General features: G+C 40.1%; 2 protein-coding genes and 1 long non-coding RNA gene across 4 annotated transcripts in view; all 3 read left to right on the top strand.

Annotated features, from left to right (window-relative positions):
- The window catches only part of LOC120622912 (uncharacterized), an 8,505-nt gene extending 2,785 nt beyond the window's left edge, over nt 1-5,720 (top strand). The window contains exon 3 of the long non-coding RNA XR_005658591.1: nt 3,024-5,720. This is a non-coding gene — a long non-coding RNA (uncharacterized LOC120622912). The remainder of the gene's footprint in view (nt 1-3,023) is intronic.
- The window catches only part of KLHDC4 (kelch domain containing 4), a 50,711-nt gene that overhangs the window by 13,034 nt on the left and 18,179 nt on the right, over nt 1-19,498 (top strand). For both annotated transcript variants that reach the window (XM_039888711.1, XM_039888712.1), the window contains one exon: nt 5,727-5,863. In XM_039888711.1, coding sequence (XP_039744645.1) covers nt 5,727-5,863 — 137 coding nt within the window. The remainder of the gene's footprint in view (nt 1-5,726; nt 5,864-19,498) is intronic.
- LOC120622911 (superoxide dismutase [Cu-Zn]-like) lies at nt 9,215-15,077 on the top strand. Its single transcript, XM_039888713.1, has one exon. It carries the CDS (start codon nt 13,108-13,110, stop codon nt 13,501-13,503), a length of 396 nt encoding a protein of 131 aa, XP_039744647.1. The 5' UTR covers nt 9,215-13,107; the 3' UTR covers nt 13,504-15,077.

Below are 19,498 nucleotides of genomic sequence, written 5' to 3' on the forward strand. Positions count from 1 at the left end.
TTTATTTTTTTTTTAAATTAATTTTTTTTTTTTTTTTATCTTCTCTTTAATCATTTAGCAGGCAAAAAGAGTAGAAAGAGAAAGCTTATATGTACACCCTTCATTCTCCTAGATCCTGAATTTTGGATCAGGATCTTGAGAGTTTAGATGGCATTTTCTGAAATGAATACAGCTCAGTGAGAGAAAGTAAAGTGTCATAATGTCTACCTAATGTGTGACCGAATGACCTAAGAGAGAAGAAGGGAGTGTTCAAACTCTGGGGCCTGGACTTTTGAGGATGCAGGGAGCAAGACTTGAAAATCGAGGCCTGAGTAAGGAGGAGGAGGTGAACATCGTTAGTTCCTGTCGTCTTATTCACCTGATGTTTGTTTCTCTCAAAGTAATAACTAAAACACTTGAAACAATGTATTCTCTCATAAAGTGAAAAGTTCCATATGGTTAATAAAAAAAAAGGCATCTGTGTTCTTATTGGCCTTTGTGCATTAATGAGCAGTAAGTAGTTTATGGAGAAGAGTTGTTATATATAAAATGTTTATTCATGAAATAAGGAGAATTCTTCTGACAGTGTCCATTTGAGCTGCCGAAAGTGTTACTCCAAAAAATTATAGCTTTATTACATTCCATCTGAGCAGGTATTGCAGGACTCCTAGACTTGTTCACTCAGGAAATACTGAGATCGCTAGTCTCCAAATTAGGCATTTCATCCATATTTTTTTCTTATCCAAGAAGTTTTTCTTTTTCTGTTTTTTTCTTGTTACTTTGGTATAGTAGCTGCGTAATTGTTTTTACCCACAAAGACTTGGTTGAAAATATTTGAATAGGGCAGATTATTTGAAATATTAGAATTTTAAAACATACCTTGTCGAAGGTGAATGAACTATATTTTGACAATAGTGTGACTTTGTTGTCAGAACATGTGTGGAAACTAGTTTTCCATAAAAAATAGTAATAAAGATGTTTTAGTTTAAGCGTCATCGAGAACTCTAGAAAATAAAGCGCTAACCAGATGTGTAATACGTGTGCTTTTTCTTTGGAAAGAAAGAAAAAATGAATTTATTTTACCCTAAAATCTATTTTCTTTGTCTTTGGGCGTGACAAGTGAAAAGATTTTTTAAAATTATGTATTTCCTTAAGGATTTAAATAATTAGCAGAAATGACACTTGTATTTTATTATGATTTATCTTTAACTGGTACATTTGAAGAGCTTCTTTCTTTGTATTGATGTGAACTGGAAGCGTGAACCCTGAGTGTCAGTGTAACTTTGCTGTGTGACCAGCACACTAGTGACCAGCCATTTGCTTGATTTAACTTGAATTTTCTAATTATATCCAATGACTGGGGTTGTATTAGGTAATTGAGATGCCGTCCACATTTTAATCTTTAACAGATGGTTCTGGCTTGAAGTTGTAAGGGAAATAATTTGCCTACATTACCTCTCATGTAGCAATTTTAAAATTGTTTTTGAAAGAAGTTTGAGAAAGTTCCAGGTGACTTAAAAATTTCAGCACTAGATTCCAAACAGAAGTTATATTTAGTTAAAGTATTTGTAGTTTTTCTTTTCTTTTTGACATCGAGTTCATTGATTTTCCTTCTCTCTATTGTTTAAACATTTTTCTTTTTCAATAATTTCTTCTTTGTTTCCTTCCTCTTTGGGTTTAATTTGCCTTTTCTAGCTTCTTACAATGGAAACATAGATCATTTATTTTAAATCTCCATTTATTTTAAACCTTCTTTTCTAATATAAGCACTTAAAGCTGTACATTTCCCTCTAAGCACTGATTTAGCTGCATTCCCACAAATTTTGATGTGTTTTATTATCATTCAGATTTAAATGACCTAATTTGCTTGTAGATGTCTTCTTTGACTCATGGATAACAGTATTTAAAAGTGTGTTGTTTAATTTACAATTACTTAGGGATATCCCAGATATCTTTTTGTTATTCATTTCTAATTCTGTTGTAGTCAAAGATCACTTCATGTGATTTTAATCCTTTCAAATTTTTGAGACTTATACTATGGCCTAACATGATCTATTTTTGGTACATGTTCTGTGTGTATTTGAAAAGAACGTACAATCTCTAGTTGGTGGATATAGTGTCCTCAGGATACGTTCATATCTTCCATATCCTTACTAACTTATCCCTGATAATCTTCTGAAGTTTTTGTCTACCGTTAGCACAGCCACCCCAAATTTCTTAGGATTAGTATTTATGTGGTATATTTTTTCCATCCTTTAAATCTTATCCTATTTGTCTTTATAGTTACAGTATTTTCTTGTAAACAGCACTGTAGTTGGGTCTTATTTTTATATCCATTGTGAGTTGGGTCTTATTTTTATATCCATTTTGCTTTTTAATCAGTGTATTTATCTGTTAAATTTAATATGATTAGTAATATGGCTGTCAGTAATGTTTTTGATATTGTTTGTTTTCTATTGGTCCCTTTTGTTCTGTATTCCCTTTTCTCTTTTTCTCTACCTTCTTTTGGGTCGATTATATTTTAATATCCTCTTTTTGTCTTCCTCGTTGGCCTGTTAGCTATCCATTTTTGTTTTTGTTTTAGTGGTTGCTGTGAGTTTGCAGTATACATCTTTAACTTAAGATAGGCTGTCTCCAAATGATATTTTGCCACGTCTCATAAACTGAAAGAACCTTACAATAGAATACCTACATTTTATTCTTTCATCCTGTGTGCTGTTGTCATATATTTTATTTCCATATATATTAGAAGCCCCACAATACAATGTTACTGGTTTCTCTTAGACAATTATTAAAGTAATTTTAAAATGAGAAGGGAAAATATTATATTGATTTATAAATCTACCATTCTAACACCCATTTTTCCTTTGTGTAGATTTATGTTTTTATATGGCAATATTTTCCTTCAGCTTATAATTTCATTTACCATTTCTTGAAGTGCAGGTCTGCTGACTACAAATTATTTTCAGCTTTTTTTCCTAAGTGAAAATATCTTCATTTTATATTCATTTTATAGGATATTTTTGCTAGCTATAGCATTTTAGGTTGACAACTGTTTCAGCATTTGAAAGTTGTTTTGTTTTCTGGATTATATTGTTCTAATGAGAGGTCAGTGGTCATTCTTACCTTAATTCTTATGTATTCAGTGTGTCTTCTCTTCCCGCCACAGGCGGCTTAAAAGATTTTATTTTTATCTTTGGTTTTTCAGCAATTTGATTTTGATGTACCTTTCTGATTTTATGGGAATCCAGTACATGTATGTTAGACTGTTTAATGTCTAACAGGGCAGTCAGTCTGTCTTTTTCTCTCCCTCTGCACCCCTTCCCCTGACCCGGTCCATTTCTCTTTTGGCTTCATTTTGATAGTTTTTATTACTCTTCAAGGTCAGTGGATATGCTCTGAACTCGTGAATTATTTATTTTATATATGATATTTTTCAGCTCTAGAAGTTATTTGGTTCTTGATTATTGTTTCTATGTCTATTATGTTCATGTTTTCTTTTAAATTTTTTGGACATATTTATAACTGTTTTCAAGTTCTCGTCTGCTAATTTTCTTATCTCTGTCAATTCTGGGTGTCTTTCTATTTACTGATCTTTCTCCTTGTGAGTCCCATTTTCTCCCTAGAACTGTGTAATTAGATGCAGGACTTTATGAATGCCACCTGTTGACTGGATTTTGTTTTCATTTATCAGTGATTGATGCATTTTGTCTTGGCAAGTGGTTAAGTCACTTGCATATCATCTTGATCCTTTTGAGACTTCCTCTAGGGTTGTGTAGCCCTAGGCCTTTCTTGGGTCTCTAATGAATGCTCTGGGTGTTCAGTGATATCTTTCACTATGCCTTCTAAGATATATCTTAACTGCATTGTATTGTGCAGCACAAATGTATCACCAACTTCATTAAACTCAAAAAATGTGTTAGGTTTGGGCCTGAGCTAATACTCTTCGTATCTGCTTTAAAGATTTGAAATGATCAGTTTCTTTTTGATAGAACTGGGGTTTTAGAGTGATAGGAAACTGGCTTGTTTCTTTATAGGTCATTTATCTGTGCTGAGATGATGTACACAAAACTGACTGAAAATGGGAGTGGAGAGAGGGCTGTGTCATTCTCAGGATGCCACCAGGACCCTCCACTTAGTCCAGGGCAGGAGTAGCATAGGTGACAGAGCCGTGGTTCTGCAGCATTTTTAGGTGCCAGGCTGCAGCGGGAGCTTTGGGGTGCTCAGAGAGTGCCTGTGGATGAAGTCTCCTGAGGACCGGCTTCTGACCCGCCCAGCGTGAGCTTTTCTCTGGAGGGCAGGTAGGTATTCACGCAGAAGAATGCTCAGGAGCATCCTAGAACCCAGCAGCGTCTGACCCAAGTCTCCTGCCCTGGCTACAGGGAGGACATTCTGAGATGAGGTTAGGGCTTAGCATTCGAATGTTTTGGTTAAAAAGAAGGCTGACCTAGAGTTCTAGGAGAAGAGTCCATTTTTATGTGTGTTACCATTTAGTCTTTACTTCAGTTTAAAAAAAAAAAGCCAACAAATAAGTTCAAAAGCTCTAGACTAGATAGTGTATGAATTGCCTTTAAAATTCCCCAAATCTGTGTTTCTTGTATTTATAGTTATGGAAGTTATTTTATGTGAATTAAGATCCACTCTTATCTTGACTACCTGAAAGATGTTCCCTTACGTAGTATTTTCCTCTTCTGGAAAGGCGTTTTAAATCATATGCTTTGACCTGCTTTTCTTCTTTACGAAGGATCTCTCATGGCAATCCCCAGCCTGGAGTCTGGAATGTTACCCTCGCCTCATAGAGATGGAGCTTTCAGTGGGGTGATGGAAACCTCAACTATGTGGTCACTGTAGGAACACCAAAATGGCTTGGGCAGAGTTGTGTGTTTTTATCCTTATATTTCTGATACTAATGTAGGGTCTGGGATGTTTGGTGTTCTTGCTTCAATTTTGTTGAATTAGTGAGTAACCTTGGGAATGTGAAGTGTAATTCTCGTGGGATGTGAGCCCTAGAGTACCTATTCTCAGCCATTTCCCTACTTTAGTCACATTGGTTCATGAGATGTGCCCATGGACCATTTGTTCTGTGAGTGTTTTGATATTCTGCTAAGCCTAGTAATAATTTGAAATATGCACATGTGAGTCTGGAAAGTCCGATTGGCACGGTGCCAGGTCGGCATGGCTTTTGTGCCACTCTGGCCTCTATTGTGCTAGAGCTTCTCGTGCGTGTGGCCCAAAAGGCATTGTCTTCACTGCTTCCTGTTATGTTTAAATCTTTTAAAAATAAATGTTAATAATGTTATGTAAACATTACATATTACACACGTTTTATTTATGTGTGCGGTTTTACATGTACAGTGCTTAATAGCTAGGAAAGGGACTAATGAGGGCAGGTAAAAAGCTTTATTTTAGATATTTAATAAAAATACTCTATCAATTTGTGTTATGACTATTTTTAACTTTTGGCAATTTTGTCCGTTTTAATGAAATACAGGTTTGTCTTAAGTATAAGTAGATGTTCACTTTACAACTTAGGAATGCATGAAAGTAATTTTATTAGGTTTTGGCTTAGGAGAATTCGTCAATGAGGGATTTTTCAGGAGTTTTCCCCTTAAAGGCAGGAGTGTGGGTGCTGGCCGAGACTATCACGTGCCATGCTCTGGTGGACAGTGCAGACCTTGGTCTCCACTTGTGGAGGCAGCTGAGAGCTGTTTGGCTGTGCTCTGACCTGTCAACCTTTGTTTTCATAGGCTGTAGTGGTGCCTCAATGCGGCGGGCAGCTGTGGATCTTCGGGGGAGAGTTTGCTTCTCCCAACGGAGAGCAGTTTTACCACTACAAGGATCTCTGGGTCCTGCATTTGGCCACCAAGACCTGGGAGCAAGTCAGGTAAGGCGCTGGGTGGCGAACCTAACCTCCTGGGCCCAGCTCTTGTCCCGTACCAGCATTCCGAGTTCACAGTGACGGAATGAGATCTCACAGAATTCCAGGGCTCCAAGGAGCACAGATTGCAGAGTCCCGAGAAACCAGCGTGCCTGGTAACTGCAGTAAAGGAAGAGCTCATGTTTTCTCTGTACCCTTTACAGAAGAGCCTGGCCTGGCCACAGCTGCCTTGATGCCTGGCTTTGTTGAAGGTGTTACCAGAATTGCTAGGAGCAGTGCTGAATCCGGGCTTATATTCTCATTCTTCCCTTATCTGCATCTACATTGATCACATTGTAATATAGTTCTCTTTGTGAGCCGTCTGTATTTCCTTAGAAACAGCTCTGAGTTTTAGCTTGCTGGAATGGAACTATGGTATTTACTACTAAAAGGGAGTGCTCTTTCTAGGTCTAGTTGACATAGAAACAGTGGAGCTGTTAAGAGGAAGGACGGGGAAAGCCTTTATATTGCTCTTCAATAAACCAGGCTCACCCATCTTTGGAGCCTGATTTCTGCATGTCAGTGATACTGGTATGTGGTTGTCACATTTACCACTGCACTTCACCGCCGTGTCAAAGGTCAGTGCTGCACTCCTAACTCTGTGTGGAAGAGACAGACGGTATGTCTGCTTATAAATTATTTACGAGAAGAAACCTAGGAGTGTGACAGATTGAAAATAGAGTTAGTTGGCTTCATTCTTCTGGGGTGTGCACGCCTGATTGCCAGGCTGTGTGCTCCATATTGCAGGGTGCCTTCTCTCCACTGTTAAGACAGCAAACCAGAGTTTCTCAGCCTCCGTGGAGCAGGCAGCTGCATTGTGGAATTCAGTAGTGGCACAAAGTGTCTTTAGGTCCTGGGACCTTCATCAGAGAGGAGCCTCCTTCCCTGGAGGATGTGCTCGGTTGTTTGATGATGACCTCTTAGGAGAACTGTACCAGACTGTGGAGGCCTGATTTGATGGGCTTCAGGCCTGGAGTGGAACTAACGATGTAAAGAGTTCGCTGTGCAGGTGGAAAGTGTAAATAGAGTCCCCACGCCTGGCTGACCTGCTGGAGAAGGACTCTAACAATCTGGATGAAATGAGAAGCAGAACGAGCCTCGGCCTGCATTACTGATAACTGGCTTCAGTTCCCTTCCTCTCACTTGCTTTGGGACAGCTTCGTTATCTTAGGCACAGCAGTCAAGAAATTATTTTCATATTAAAATTGATGTCATTATATACATGTTGAAATGTAGTCATTTTTCTCCTTAATTTAAAGAGTATTTAGGCCCAGAGCATGCAATCTGTGTTGTCTTGCTTTGTGTCAATTATTTTTTTTAGAGCTCATTTTTATTTATTTGCTTGTTTGTTCATTGTTAGTGAATTGATTCTTGATATTGTCATAGCATTTTTATCAGCCTTGGCTGCATAGTCCATCATTTGAGTGAGGGACAGTGAAGTTCCTCGTTAAAGAATATGTACAATCTAATAGCTACTCAGCGAGGCCTGGTGTTGACAATGGCACTTCTGTGGGGTGCTCCTACCGTGACATTCTAAGCTTTTTTCGACATGCATGTTTTTTCTTGGCCTTTATATTTTTCTGTTTCTGTAACATGTGTTGAGTGTTTGTTCCGAGGAAGCAGGCAGGCATTATTGATGCATGGTCACTCGGGTAATGCCCTTAGAACAGTTTTCTGTGGCCACTGTCCCCTCAGCCAGCCAAAGACAACTGCCCTTGCCTCAGCGTGCGACTCCAGCTGCCTTCCGGTGCTGTCAGCTCAATTATGTTTACGCTAGCATTTGAGGCATCTGTCCTAAATCAGAAATTGTCCATGATAAACATGTCTCTCATTACTTGAATGCTTATTGTAATTAAACTGTGAGAACTTTTTTAAAGGTATAGTGTAGAACCTATTAAAAACTAATTTGAAACTACAAAGATAAAATTCAGTTGCCATTCTTAACCCCTTAATTTTAGTCTAGGTAGACGTCTAGGATAGGGAAAACATTATGTGCTTTATTTTTTGTCTAAATCACCATTTTTCAAAAAAGAACCAGTTGTCTCTGGTCCTTTTTGGATGAGATGAGCTGAGAGACCGGCAGAATGTTGCTTTGAGCTGTTCCCTTCAGTGGCCGGGGTGTGATGGCTGCATTTCCCCAGAATCCATGGTCTCTGAGGTCCACGTGGGAGTGTTTGTCCAACTAGAAAGGTAGATTCTGTTGATTACAGATCTGGAAGTTGGGAAATGCATGGTCTGTTCCTAGTTCTGCCTTTTATTTTGTCAGGAGATTTTAAATGACCAGCTTAATTCTTTTGTTTCTGCTGCTCAGCAAAGTTTACTTACTGCTGTTTCACATATTTATGGTTATGGGATGATTTATGTTTGAGGCTTGTTCAGTTTTTAAAGCCCATGATGGGATGCAAAAAATCATAAATAGTATGCATGAGGTATTATTTGATGACAGATGTCCATTTCTCTGTCTTTGTTGTCTCCCACCCTTGTTCATCTTGGGCTCTGAGCTCCAGCCTTCCTAAAATGCTTGGTGCCTTGACCACCCCCACACCACAGCCCTTCCTCCCACCCTGCCCCAGGTGTTGTCCTTAAGATGATCAAGGAGAATGCACGTCTGGCATAGCACCTTCTCTTGGAGTTAGTTATCTACAACCTGCCGTGCACAGGAAATGCATATCTTGGGCAGGACTTCCTGTCAGTTAGTGAACCAGGAGACACACGAGATGGACAGATATGACTATATAAAATATTACAGTTTTTGTATGGGAAATGATGCCACAGGAAAGTTGAGAATAGTGACAGGCGGGGAGAAAGTACCAACAGTGTAGTGAGCTTGTGTTCAAAATAACCTGTAAGGAAATAAGCAATGAGCGGCTTGACAGAAAACCGAGCAAAGGACATAAAGAGGCAGTCACAAATAAACACGAAAAAATGGAGTCCTATTCATTGTTGGTGAGGGTTGGGAAAACAGGGACTTGTGCTGGTCAGAATGTTGGCAACCTCTGTCATTCTATCATAATTTTAAATGTGCATACCCTTTGACCCCAGTTCACTTTTAGGAATATACCTTAAAGAAATACTTGCTCTCATTTCGTATCGAAAAGCTTGTACAAAAATTTATACAAAGATATGATGCGGAACAGCACATGCCTGAGAAAAAAAGACTGTGTATGTACATGCATGTGTACTTGCAAAGTGGGCCAGAGAAGCCAGTGCTTCCATGCGTACATGCATGCACATGTGCAAACTCTCTCTCTCTCCCCCTCTCCCTCCCTCCCTCCCTCCTCCTCCTCCCTCTCTCTCTCTCTCTCTCTCTCTCTCTCTCTCTCTCTCTCTCTCTCTCTCACACACACACACACACACACACACAGAGAAAAGTCTGATTATTTTCGGGTTTTCTTCTGATTCATCGATCTTTTGTTTGTGCTTATTTTAAGTATCACTCTATTTTAGTCATTATGGCTTTATTGTATGTTTTGATAGCTGGAGGGTTTTTCCCATTTACTTAAAAAATTTCTTTGTCATGCACTTATTTTTTTTATGAGCTTCAGAATCAGTTTTTCAAGTTCTATTTTTAAATATTCCAATGAGATTTTGATCAGATTGCTTTCATTTATAGATTGCATTTAGGAGAATGGACATTTTTCTCATCCTCACTTTTCCCAATCAGGAACATTGTACTTATTTTCATTTTGTTAGGTTCATTTTTCTTACTCCTTTAGAAAAGTTCAAAATAGCCTAAAAGTAGACTTGCAAAGTAAAAGGGTGCATGTGTTCCTAAAGCCTTTCACTTCGTGCCTTGTTCTCCCTTGTCTCGGCAACCCCACACTTCGTGTGTGGGGGCCTATTTCCCGGCACTCCTCCAGGGCACAGCATTCTTGTTTGGGTGCTGGGCTTACTCATTCAGTGGCCACTTCACAGTGTAGCAGGTACTAGACTTCAGGCCAACTGCCCCATGGAATAAGCAGTTTTTCTGGCCTTATCTGCACTTGGAATGAACACTTTTATTAAAACAGTCAAGATTTCCCAGCAGGAGTGGCTAGGAGACTCATCTGCCTGGAGAGATGGCTTAGCGCACAGAGAATACATTCTCTATTACTCTGTTAGCGATTCTGGACCTTCCTGCACCAAGAGCTTTTAAAATGCACATTCTTGCCTTCATCCAAATATCAAGACTGATTCATAGCACGTTTTAGATGGGACTCAGGAATCTGCAATTTACATTAACCCCTCCCAGCCCCATCAGCGACCCTGGTCCAGGAGGCCCTGCACCACAGCTGGAGGCCTTGGTTACTGGTGGGTCTCATGCTGATTTTGAGCATTGTTCACTGATCTGAAAATGTCTGTTGCCCTTTCAGAAGTAAGGAAACGCATGTAAAATGCCTCTTAGATCCTTAACAATTCAAATCATGTAGGTATTAACTTTTGTAGTTTTACTGATTATTTCAGAATGAAAGCATCACCCACCTGTTATTCAGCAGGGCTGTGCAGGCTTTATTGACGAGGCCCAATATAACTGTGGAAAAGTGCAGGTAGACTAATTATTAAAGTCAGTCTATTGATATCGTGGGCTAGGTTACAGCATGTGGAATTTTTACTTAGAGCTGCTGCTGCTTGTAATTGGACTTGGTTATTAGCACACTGACGTAATGGCTGCTATTGAAAGAAGACTACCACTGGCAGTTTATTCTTTGTAATTTTTCCTTATTGATCTGAAAGAAAAGGTAAGGAGATTCAGCCAAAATGACTGATTTTCTGTTTCTAGGCGGATCTGCTGAGACTGAGAGAATCCCCATGATATGGAGCTCGTATCACTTGAAAAGTACAGGAGGAGTTTACAAGGAACTGAATTTATTTTGTTAGCAGGATTTGGCCTGGCCTTCTGCATTCATTTTTTAATAAATATTTTTCACTCCTGTGAGGACAGTTTTACAGTTGAGAGACCAAGAGTGAGAAAGGTTACATATTAGTAAAGTCCAACGAAGCATCTGTATTGAGTCCCTTTCTTGGCTTTTAAACAGGTTTTTCTCATGGGAAGGCAGGATGTATTCCTTCCTGCTAGCTGGCGACTTTTGATTTATATGATATGTATTTTTTCACTTCTGATGTTCTGATTCGAGTTAGTTTTCTGATGTAGCAAGTGTGTCCAGCCCATCCTTGCATGCGCTTGTCTGAAGAAACAACAGCAAGAAAAGCAGGGCCTGCCCTGGAGTAGTTAAGTAAGAGCTGTTCTGAGGTCAGGTTGTACGAGCTCACGGACAGGTCACTGAATGGCTCCTTGAACAAGCGGTGCCTTAGAGTTCCCGTGTTTAGCAGCAGTGCTGCACTGGACGCTGAGTGTGGAGACAAGAGCACAGGCTCCGAGTCCTGTCCTCCTTGTGCCTTTTCCTGCCAGTGGAAGCTGAGTGACCTCAGCAGGTCCTGCCACTACCCTGAGTGCTGTCACAGTGCCTGTGTGTGGGTGTAACAGGGACCAAATGCAGCCATCAGCACCCAGCACCCAGGCAGCACCCTGTAGGCCGGAGAACCTCTACATCCACCGCCTACTCAGAGGACGGCCTCTCCAGATGCTGCTGATAGCCCCAAAGGGACCAAATGCCAGTTTGGTTTTTGTAAAAGTGCCTTTTAAAAAAGTTTTAATAAAGTAAACTTTAATAAAGTAAAATATGTAAAGAAAAGCACACAGTCGTATGCAGCTTGATGAATTTTACAAAGTAAACGTACCTGTGTGCTCTGGTCTAGGAATCAGCACTGTTAGCCTCGCAGAAGCCCCGTGTGCCCACCCCCAAGTACAGATTAGGTTTACTAGGCTTGAACATCATGTAAATGGACTCTTACAGAATATACTCTCGTGTCTGGCTTTTTTCACAGAACATTATTTGTGAGATTCATCTATGTTGCATATGGTAATAGTTTGTTCATTTTGGTGCTATATAACATTCCATTATAGAAATTTGCCACTGGTTTAACTGGTAGTGGGCATTGGAAAGTTACCAGTTTCCGGTTATTACAAATGGTGCTGCTGTCAGTATTCTTTTATGCATCTTGTGGTGAACATGTATATGCGTTTCCATTAAGTGTATGTCTAAGAGTAGAATGAGGTTGTAGGGTGACCCGCGTTCACTTGTAGCATGCCCTGGCAAGCTGTTTTCCACACTGGTGCTGCTGATTTTCAGAACTACGAGCCAGGCCAGTGCTTGACATTTTCAGTTTATTTTGTTTTTGCCATTTTGGTGGTGGTTCTGTAGCACATTTGACAACAAATAGACACTTGGTAATCTTTTATTGTCTTCATTTATGCACATTCTTCAGCCTGGCAGCATTTACTTGACATCATAACAGTTTGAAAATGAGAGGAAAAATCATAGGGTTACTAACATCAAGAAGACCAAAGCTTAAATGAAGAGTTATTGTTGGCTTCCTTATTTTATGTTGGATGTATATGACTAGCTTTAAAAGATAGTTTGAGATACCTTCAGTCTCTCTTCAGTGGGAGGTGCCTGCAAAATGCCCTGATTTTTAAAAAAAAAATGATTTGGCAACAGAGATTCTATATACTAACTTTTTATTTTTATAAAATATACACTCTCCCCTTCCCTAACTACATTTCCTCTAGAGGATAAAGAAGAAAAGCGGGTGGGTGTGTTTTAAATGTGTGCACCTATGTGAGTTTGAGGGGAGTTAAACACCAAAGACAGCATCTGCCTACTTACTCTGTCACTCACAGTACAGAAGCTTTTACCATGTTTCACAGTGGAGGACCTGCAGACGGGCTAGGGAGAGGAAATAGATTGAAAGAATTACCTTTTTCCTCCTATTTAAACAAATGAGCGGATGATAATTGAAGGTATATCTGTGATTATCACCAAAAGCAACCTTGAAATAGTGAAACTCTAGAAAGGCTAGTGTTTTAGCCTGCTCAGACTGCTATGACAATACCGTAGACTGGGGGGCTTAAACAACAGACATTGAAATTGATTTCTCCCAGTCCTGGAGGCTAGAAGTTTCAAGATTAAGGTGCCAGCGGATTCAGTGTCTGGCGAGGGCCCCTTTTCTGCTTCATAGACAGCTGTCTTCTTGCTGTGCCCTCACATGGCCTTTCCTTGCTCATGGAGAGAGTTCTCTCTTCTTGTTATGAAGGCAATGATCTCCTTGGTGTCTCCTGTAGCGTCTTCTGCTGCTTTCAGAGCTGAGACTGGAGTGTGCCCCTGCGAGTCATGGCTACTAGGGCTGTGTTTGTGCTGAAGGACGATGGCCTCAGGCAGGGTACCATCTATTCTGAGCAGAAGGGAAATGGGTCAGTCGTGGTCTTGGGATCCATCACAGGATTGACTGAAGACGAGCATGGATTCCACGTTCATCTGTTTGGAGATAATATACAAGGCTGTACCAGTTCAGGTCCTCACTTTAATCCTCTATCCAAAACGCATCATGGGCCAAAGAATCAAGAGAGGCATGTTGGAAACCTGGGCAGTGTGGCTGCTGGCAAAGATGGCGTGGCTAATGTATCTGTTAAAGATTCTTTGATTGTACTCTCAGGAGACCATTCCATCATTGGACACACAATGGTGGTCCATGAAGAACCAGATGACTTTGGGCAAAGATGGAAATGATGAAAGTAAAAAGACGGGAAATGCTGGAAATCATTTGGCTTGTGTAATTGGGAATGCCCAATAAACATTCCCTAGGACGAAGCCTGAATCCTAGTAATTCATCTGTTATCTTGCTAGTTGGAGAAATTTAACTTCATAAACATTAAACACTATAACCTTAAAACACTGTTAACCTTAAAAAAAAAAAATAAAGGCACTAATTCCATCATGGGGGCCCCACCCTCATGACCTTATCTGAACTTAACCACCCCCGAAGGCCCCACCTCCAAATGCCATCACAAGGAGGGCTAGGGCTTTAGTATATGAATTTTGGGGGTGGGGAGGGCACAGACATTCAGCCCATTACAGCTAGCATCTGGTGTTTGCAAAGATCTTTCCTTTGACAAAGGTTGGTATATCAGCGAGGGTCTAATCAGGAGGACATGGAGATTGGTCACACCTGTGGTAGAGAAAGCCAAACCAGTGGGGACAGTGAGAAGCCATATCCATTGCTAGGCTGCAGGGGTGGTGGTATCTGGAGCTGGAGGAGATGCTGAGGTTTCTGAGAAAGTGCTGAGGTGAGGTGGCAAAGGGATCATGCCCTGGTTCCTTCTCTCCTCCCCACACCCCCAGTCTCCCTCTGGTGGGACTTCTCTCGCCTCCCCACATCCCCAGTCTCCCACTGGTGCTTCTCGCTCTGGTGGGACGTCTCTGTGATAGTGAGCAGAGCCAGGAGTTGTGGGAGAGGAGCTGCCTGCGTAGTGAGTGCTCAGGTGCTTTTATCCCCTTCTCCAGCCAGGTCTGCTCTTCCAATTCAGATTACCAGTCAAGGGTTTGGTTAGGCCAGCTTGTCACACTTAAAAGCCGGCATTTCTATAGGTGAACTCCACTTTCTTCCCTTACCTCCTGGAGGAGTTGTAGTTGGGCAAGGGAAGAAAGATTTTGGCACCCCTCTCTCCATTTATTTTTAAAACTGGTACCATCCTAGCTAGTCATCTGTGACTTGCAAACCACAAACAGAGGGAGGCCAGGCTACTTATAGAACTCAGCTATTTTCAGACGTTGTTCACATAGCACAAAAATCACCCTTTCGAAATGTATAATTTCATGGTTTTTAGCATATTCAGAGTTGTACAACCATCACTGCTAATTAAATTTAGAGTGTTTCCATCACTCCCAAAAGACTCCATTCCCAGTGCCACTCATCCCACATTCCTCCTTCCCCCTAGTCCTTGGTTATCTCTAATCTGCTTTTTATCTCTTAAATTTGCTTATTGTAGATATTTCACATAACTGGAATCCTACAATACCTGTTCTTTTATGACTGGCTTACACTTAGTGTAATGTTTTTAAGGTTCATCCATTCTGTAGCATGTGTCAGAATTCAATCCTTTTTTATGGCCGAATAATATTCCACTGTTTGGGTGTACCACATTTTGTTTATTCATTCATTAACTGATGGGCATTTGGGTTGTGTACACGTTTCTGCTCTTGAGAGTAATGCCACTATGAAAATTTGTGTATAACTAATATGTTTTTTTATGTATCGAAGCACTTAGTAGGTGATCAATAAATATTGGTTGAATGAAAAGTAATATATCTTATACATAAATGTATAAGAGTGTATGTGCATGCACACTTGCATGCAAACAGTTTTCTCTTGCTTTAGAGAAGTAGCCAGTGTTTGGTCTTCAGTTAAACCCACTTAGTGTATGTATCTTAAAGCTGTGTCTGAGAAAGGTTGACATCCTAGAAAAGAATCTTAGCAAAATGATTCAGAGTTATTTTTATAATTCTGTTGAGAAGGGCAATAACAAGTTAGGTGAAATCAGACCATGCCCCATAATTGTAAAGTATGTGAATCTTGGGGTGTGAAATGTGTGTATGGAAGTGGAAACACATGTGCTCTGTTCTGTGGTTTCTACAGTGAAGTGGTTGGGCTCATGGTCTGAGGCTCTCTGGACTTCACAGTGAGGCAGGTTTTATTAACAGCCATGTAGCAACCGCTAATGGAGCCAGGAACCCCTAGAAGTGGGAGCAGAAGCTTGTGTGGACCCCCTGCTCCTTCACTGCTGATTGACGACTGCCTTGATATGCTTGTGCACAAGGAGGGAGGACCAGCACATAGAGAGAATGTGACTGATTTGTAGGAAAATCAAGGGGTACAGCAAAGGATGTGTGAAATTGAAGACTGCTAGTTGGATAAGTGGTCAGTTTTTTGGCCCATAGATTTCTGTAGCGAGAGACCTCTGACTTGATTTGGTATAGTTTAGTGTCTTAATTGGTGGTTGAAAGTGTGGGTTCTGGGACCAGAGAGCCTCTTTTTCAATTCTGGCACTGTCATCTATTAGCTTTGTATGTTTTTTGATTTCTAAGTCTTGATTTTCTCATCTGTAAAATGGGATTAAAGATATCTGCACCATGTCGTTGTGAGGAATAAATGCACAGAGCATAGCATAGAATAAACATTCCACAAATGGTAGTTTTCTTATTAATAGTAATACTTAAAAATAAAACAAGGTCACAGTCTGATAGGTTTGATAGACTGCCTGAATTTTAGAGACTGCTACTAGTTCTTCCATACGATGTGATAAATTATACTTACTAAGCTCCAAATTTGTTTGATTGATTTAATACTTGGAAAAGTGAGGCCAAATGCCAAAGGCACACTGGATTGAAATGGGAGATACTCTTGCACATGGTTGCTGCTTGGGCCGAGCTGTAACCATTCATGGAGGAGAGGCGTTTTCTGATCTGAGGATGAACCACTAGACGCAGTTCCCTGTTGGATTGGCCGGTGTGACCTTGACTCTTAGGGATTACAAGAGGAATCGATCTTTTGTTCAGTAGATGTCTCAGTGCCGCCTGTTATGGCATGGTACTATGGCATATAATTTTGTAAGGTGTAAACTTTGAAACTTCAGAGAAACATTTGCATACTGAGTGCTTAACACTGTTTGTGCCCTAAGTCTGGGGAGTTATTTGATGTTTGTGCATTTTCTGTAAATGTCACCACAGTGGCCCGTTAGAAGGGGCCTGGGTGGCACTGAGTGGCAGCTTGCTCTGTTGGAATGCCATTCTGCACATAACTCAGGCGCACGGAAAGTACTCACTCCCACAACATGACACATGTATTTTTGTGCTGTGTATAGGTCTGGCTGAGTATGGCATGGTAATTTTTTATGACTCCATATTTAGGAGTGACGGCAGTTGAAAAGTGCCTTTTCGAGATTCAAATATAAACAGGTTTTTTTTGGGTGGCTATAGTTTTCTAAAGGGGAATGTGGAGTCTTTTTATAGGAACTTTTTCCCTTTTTGGTTACAAAACAGTGGTATTTGCTGCCACAAAAAGTAAATTGATTCCTTCGTGGCTGGCTCACTGGAGGACAAAACCCCATTGGATTAGTGGGCAGAAAGCCAACAGGAGGCCCTTAACCTGGTGCATTTCAGCACAGGGAACCACTTAAAGGTGACAGCTTGCTGATGCTGCTTCCGTAGGTCATTGGACTAACATTGGTACCATTCCAACTCTCCTGCATAACTTTTCAATTTTGAAGTGACTGTACTAGTTTAGTTGTTAGATGAAAACCCATTCCCCAGATGCACTTCTAAAGTATTAGAACATTTCTCAAAAGGGGAGTTTGTGTCTTGCCACGCACTTGTGTTTTCCTTCTCATCAGCTTCTCTAGTGTGCAGTTGTACTGTGCGGCCCATCTCCTCGGCTGGATGCCGTTTCCATCCAGCACAGAATGGATGGAAATTTGTGCTGTCTGCTTCAGCCTGTGAGTGGGGCCAGCTCTGGGGAGAACCCTGCTTCTACCACGCAGAGTGCCAGTTGAGGTCATTGCCTAGTGACCTGCAGGTGGTGATGTCATGGCATACTCAGACTCTCCTGAGCCTTGTCCAGTTGGTATTTTTATCATGAATTTGGATAAGAAAATATGCTTACTAAATTTGTGTGAGAGAAAATAAGTTGGTTGACAAATTGAGCATCTAAAATTATCCTTATGGACCAAATCTAGCAATAAGTGTTGAGATGGGATAAATTTTCCTTGTAGATTGCATATAAATAAAGGTGTAGAAGAGAAGGATTTAGGAACTGTAATCTTGTTAGGCATCGACACATGATGAGGCCACCCAGGAGCCAGTGCCTAAAGTTCAGTTAACACGTTAAAAGGAACATTAATAAACTGGGGACATTAGAGGAGAGAGACTGTATGATCAAGCATTTGCAAAAGGGTGAGAAGAAAAAATTCAGTCTGGATTAGAATAAGGGAAGATCCTATGGGGCCTCAGAAATGTGTGATAAACTGTTCATCTGAAATCTGCTGAAGGGGGGCTGTTTGGATTGGGCAACTCAAACTTCCTTCTTACTGTGAAATTCTGCAGGCAGATGTTTTGTCTAGGGCACAGTTCTGGTTTGGGGGGAAGTTGTATATAATGATGTGTTCTGTAACTGTGGTTCAGGCTGTAACCATCCTTTGCAGCCTGTGGTTGTTGAGGTCTTTGGGTAGGGGTGTGCTGGACTTGACAGTGGGATTCTGTAAGTGGGAGAACCAGAGGTATGGGGGTCAGGGGGTTGAGTCCTAGGTAGGAAGAATCTAGGGAGTGTGCCTAGATGACCATGGCAGCTCTTTTATCATCAGGTTGTTTTCTTCTTATTGAGTTTTAAGAGTTGTTTGCATAATTTGGATAATAGTCCTTTATCAAATGTCTTCTGCAAATATTTTCTCCTATGCTGCGGCTTCTCTTCTAATTCGCTTGCAGAGCAGAATTATCTTTTTGCAGAGCGGAAGACTTAAATTTTAATAAAATCAATCCAGCTTATCAATTATTTTACATTTTACATTCTGTGATCCATTTTGAGTAAATTTGTGTGATGACTGTATGGTCTGTGTCTAGGTTCATTCTTTTGCATATGAATGTCCAGTCTGTCCAGCACCATTTGTCGAAGGCACAATTTTTGCTTCTTTGTCAAAAATCATCCGACTGTATTTATGGGGGTCTATTTTCGTGCTGTCTGTTCTGTTCTATTGATCTATTTGTTTATTCTTTCACCAACACCACACGGTCTTGATCACGGTAGCTCTATAGTAAGTCTTGAGCTCAGATAGCATTAGTCCTTGCACTTTGTTCTTCTCCTTTAATATTGTATTGGCTATTCTGGGTCTTTTGCCTCTCCATATAAACTTTAGAATCAGTATGTTGATAGCCATAAAGTAGTTTGCTGGGATTTTGATGGGAGTTACATTGAATTTATAAATCAAGTTTGGAAGAACTGACATTTTGACAATAATGTCTTCCTATCTATGAACATAGACCATCCCCCATTTATTAGTTCTTTGATTTTGTTCTTTGGAATTTTGTACTTTTTCCCCATAGAGATCTTGTACACATTTTGTTAGATTTATACTTGTTTTTATTTTTAGGGTGCTAATGTAAATAGTATTGTTTTAATTTCAAATTTCACTTGTTCATTGTTGGAAAACAGTTGACTTCTGTAAATTGACCTACAGCTTTGCAAGTTTTCTTGTCATTTCTTTTGGATTTTCTACATAAATGATCATGTCATTTGCTAATAAAGGCAGTTCTACATCTTCCTTCCCAATATGTATAACTTTTATTTGCTTTTCTTGCTTTATTGCATCAGCAAGGACTTTCAACATGGTGTTGAAAAGGAGTGGTGAGAAGGAGACATCCTTGCCTTGTACCTGATCTTAATGGGAAAGCCTTGAGTTTCTCATTAAGTGTGGTATTAGCTGTAGGTTTTCTTGTAGATCTTTATCAAGTTCAGAAGGTTCCCCTCTATTTTTAGTTTATTAAGAGAGTTTTTATCATGAATGGGTATTAGATTTTGTCAAATGCTTTTTCTGAATCTATTGATATGATGTTGTAATTTTTCTGTTGATGTGATGGATTACGTTAATTGATTTTTGAGTGTTGAACCAGACTTGGTATACCCTGTATAAATCCCACTTAGTCACATTTTTATACTTTTTGGATTCAATTTGTTAGT

This window comes from Pteropus medius, unplaced genomic scaffold (assembly GCF_902729225.1).
Source record: "Pteropus medius unplaced genomic scaffold, Ma_sr-lr_union100, whole genome shotgun sequence".
Taxonomy (NCBI): Eukaryota; Metazoa; Chordata; class Mammalia; order Chiroptera; family Pteropodidae; genus Pteropus; species Pteropus medius.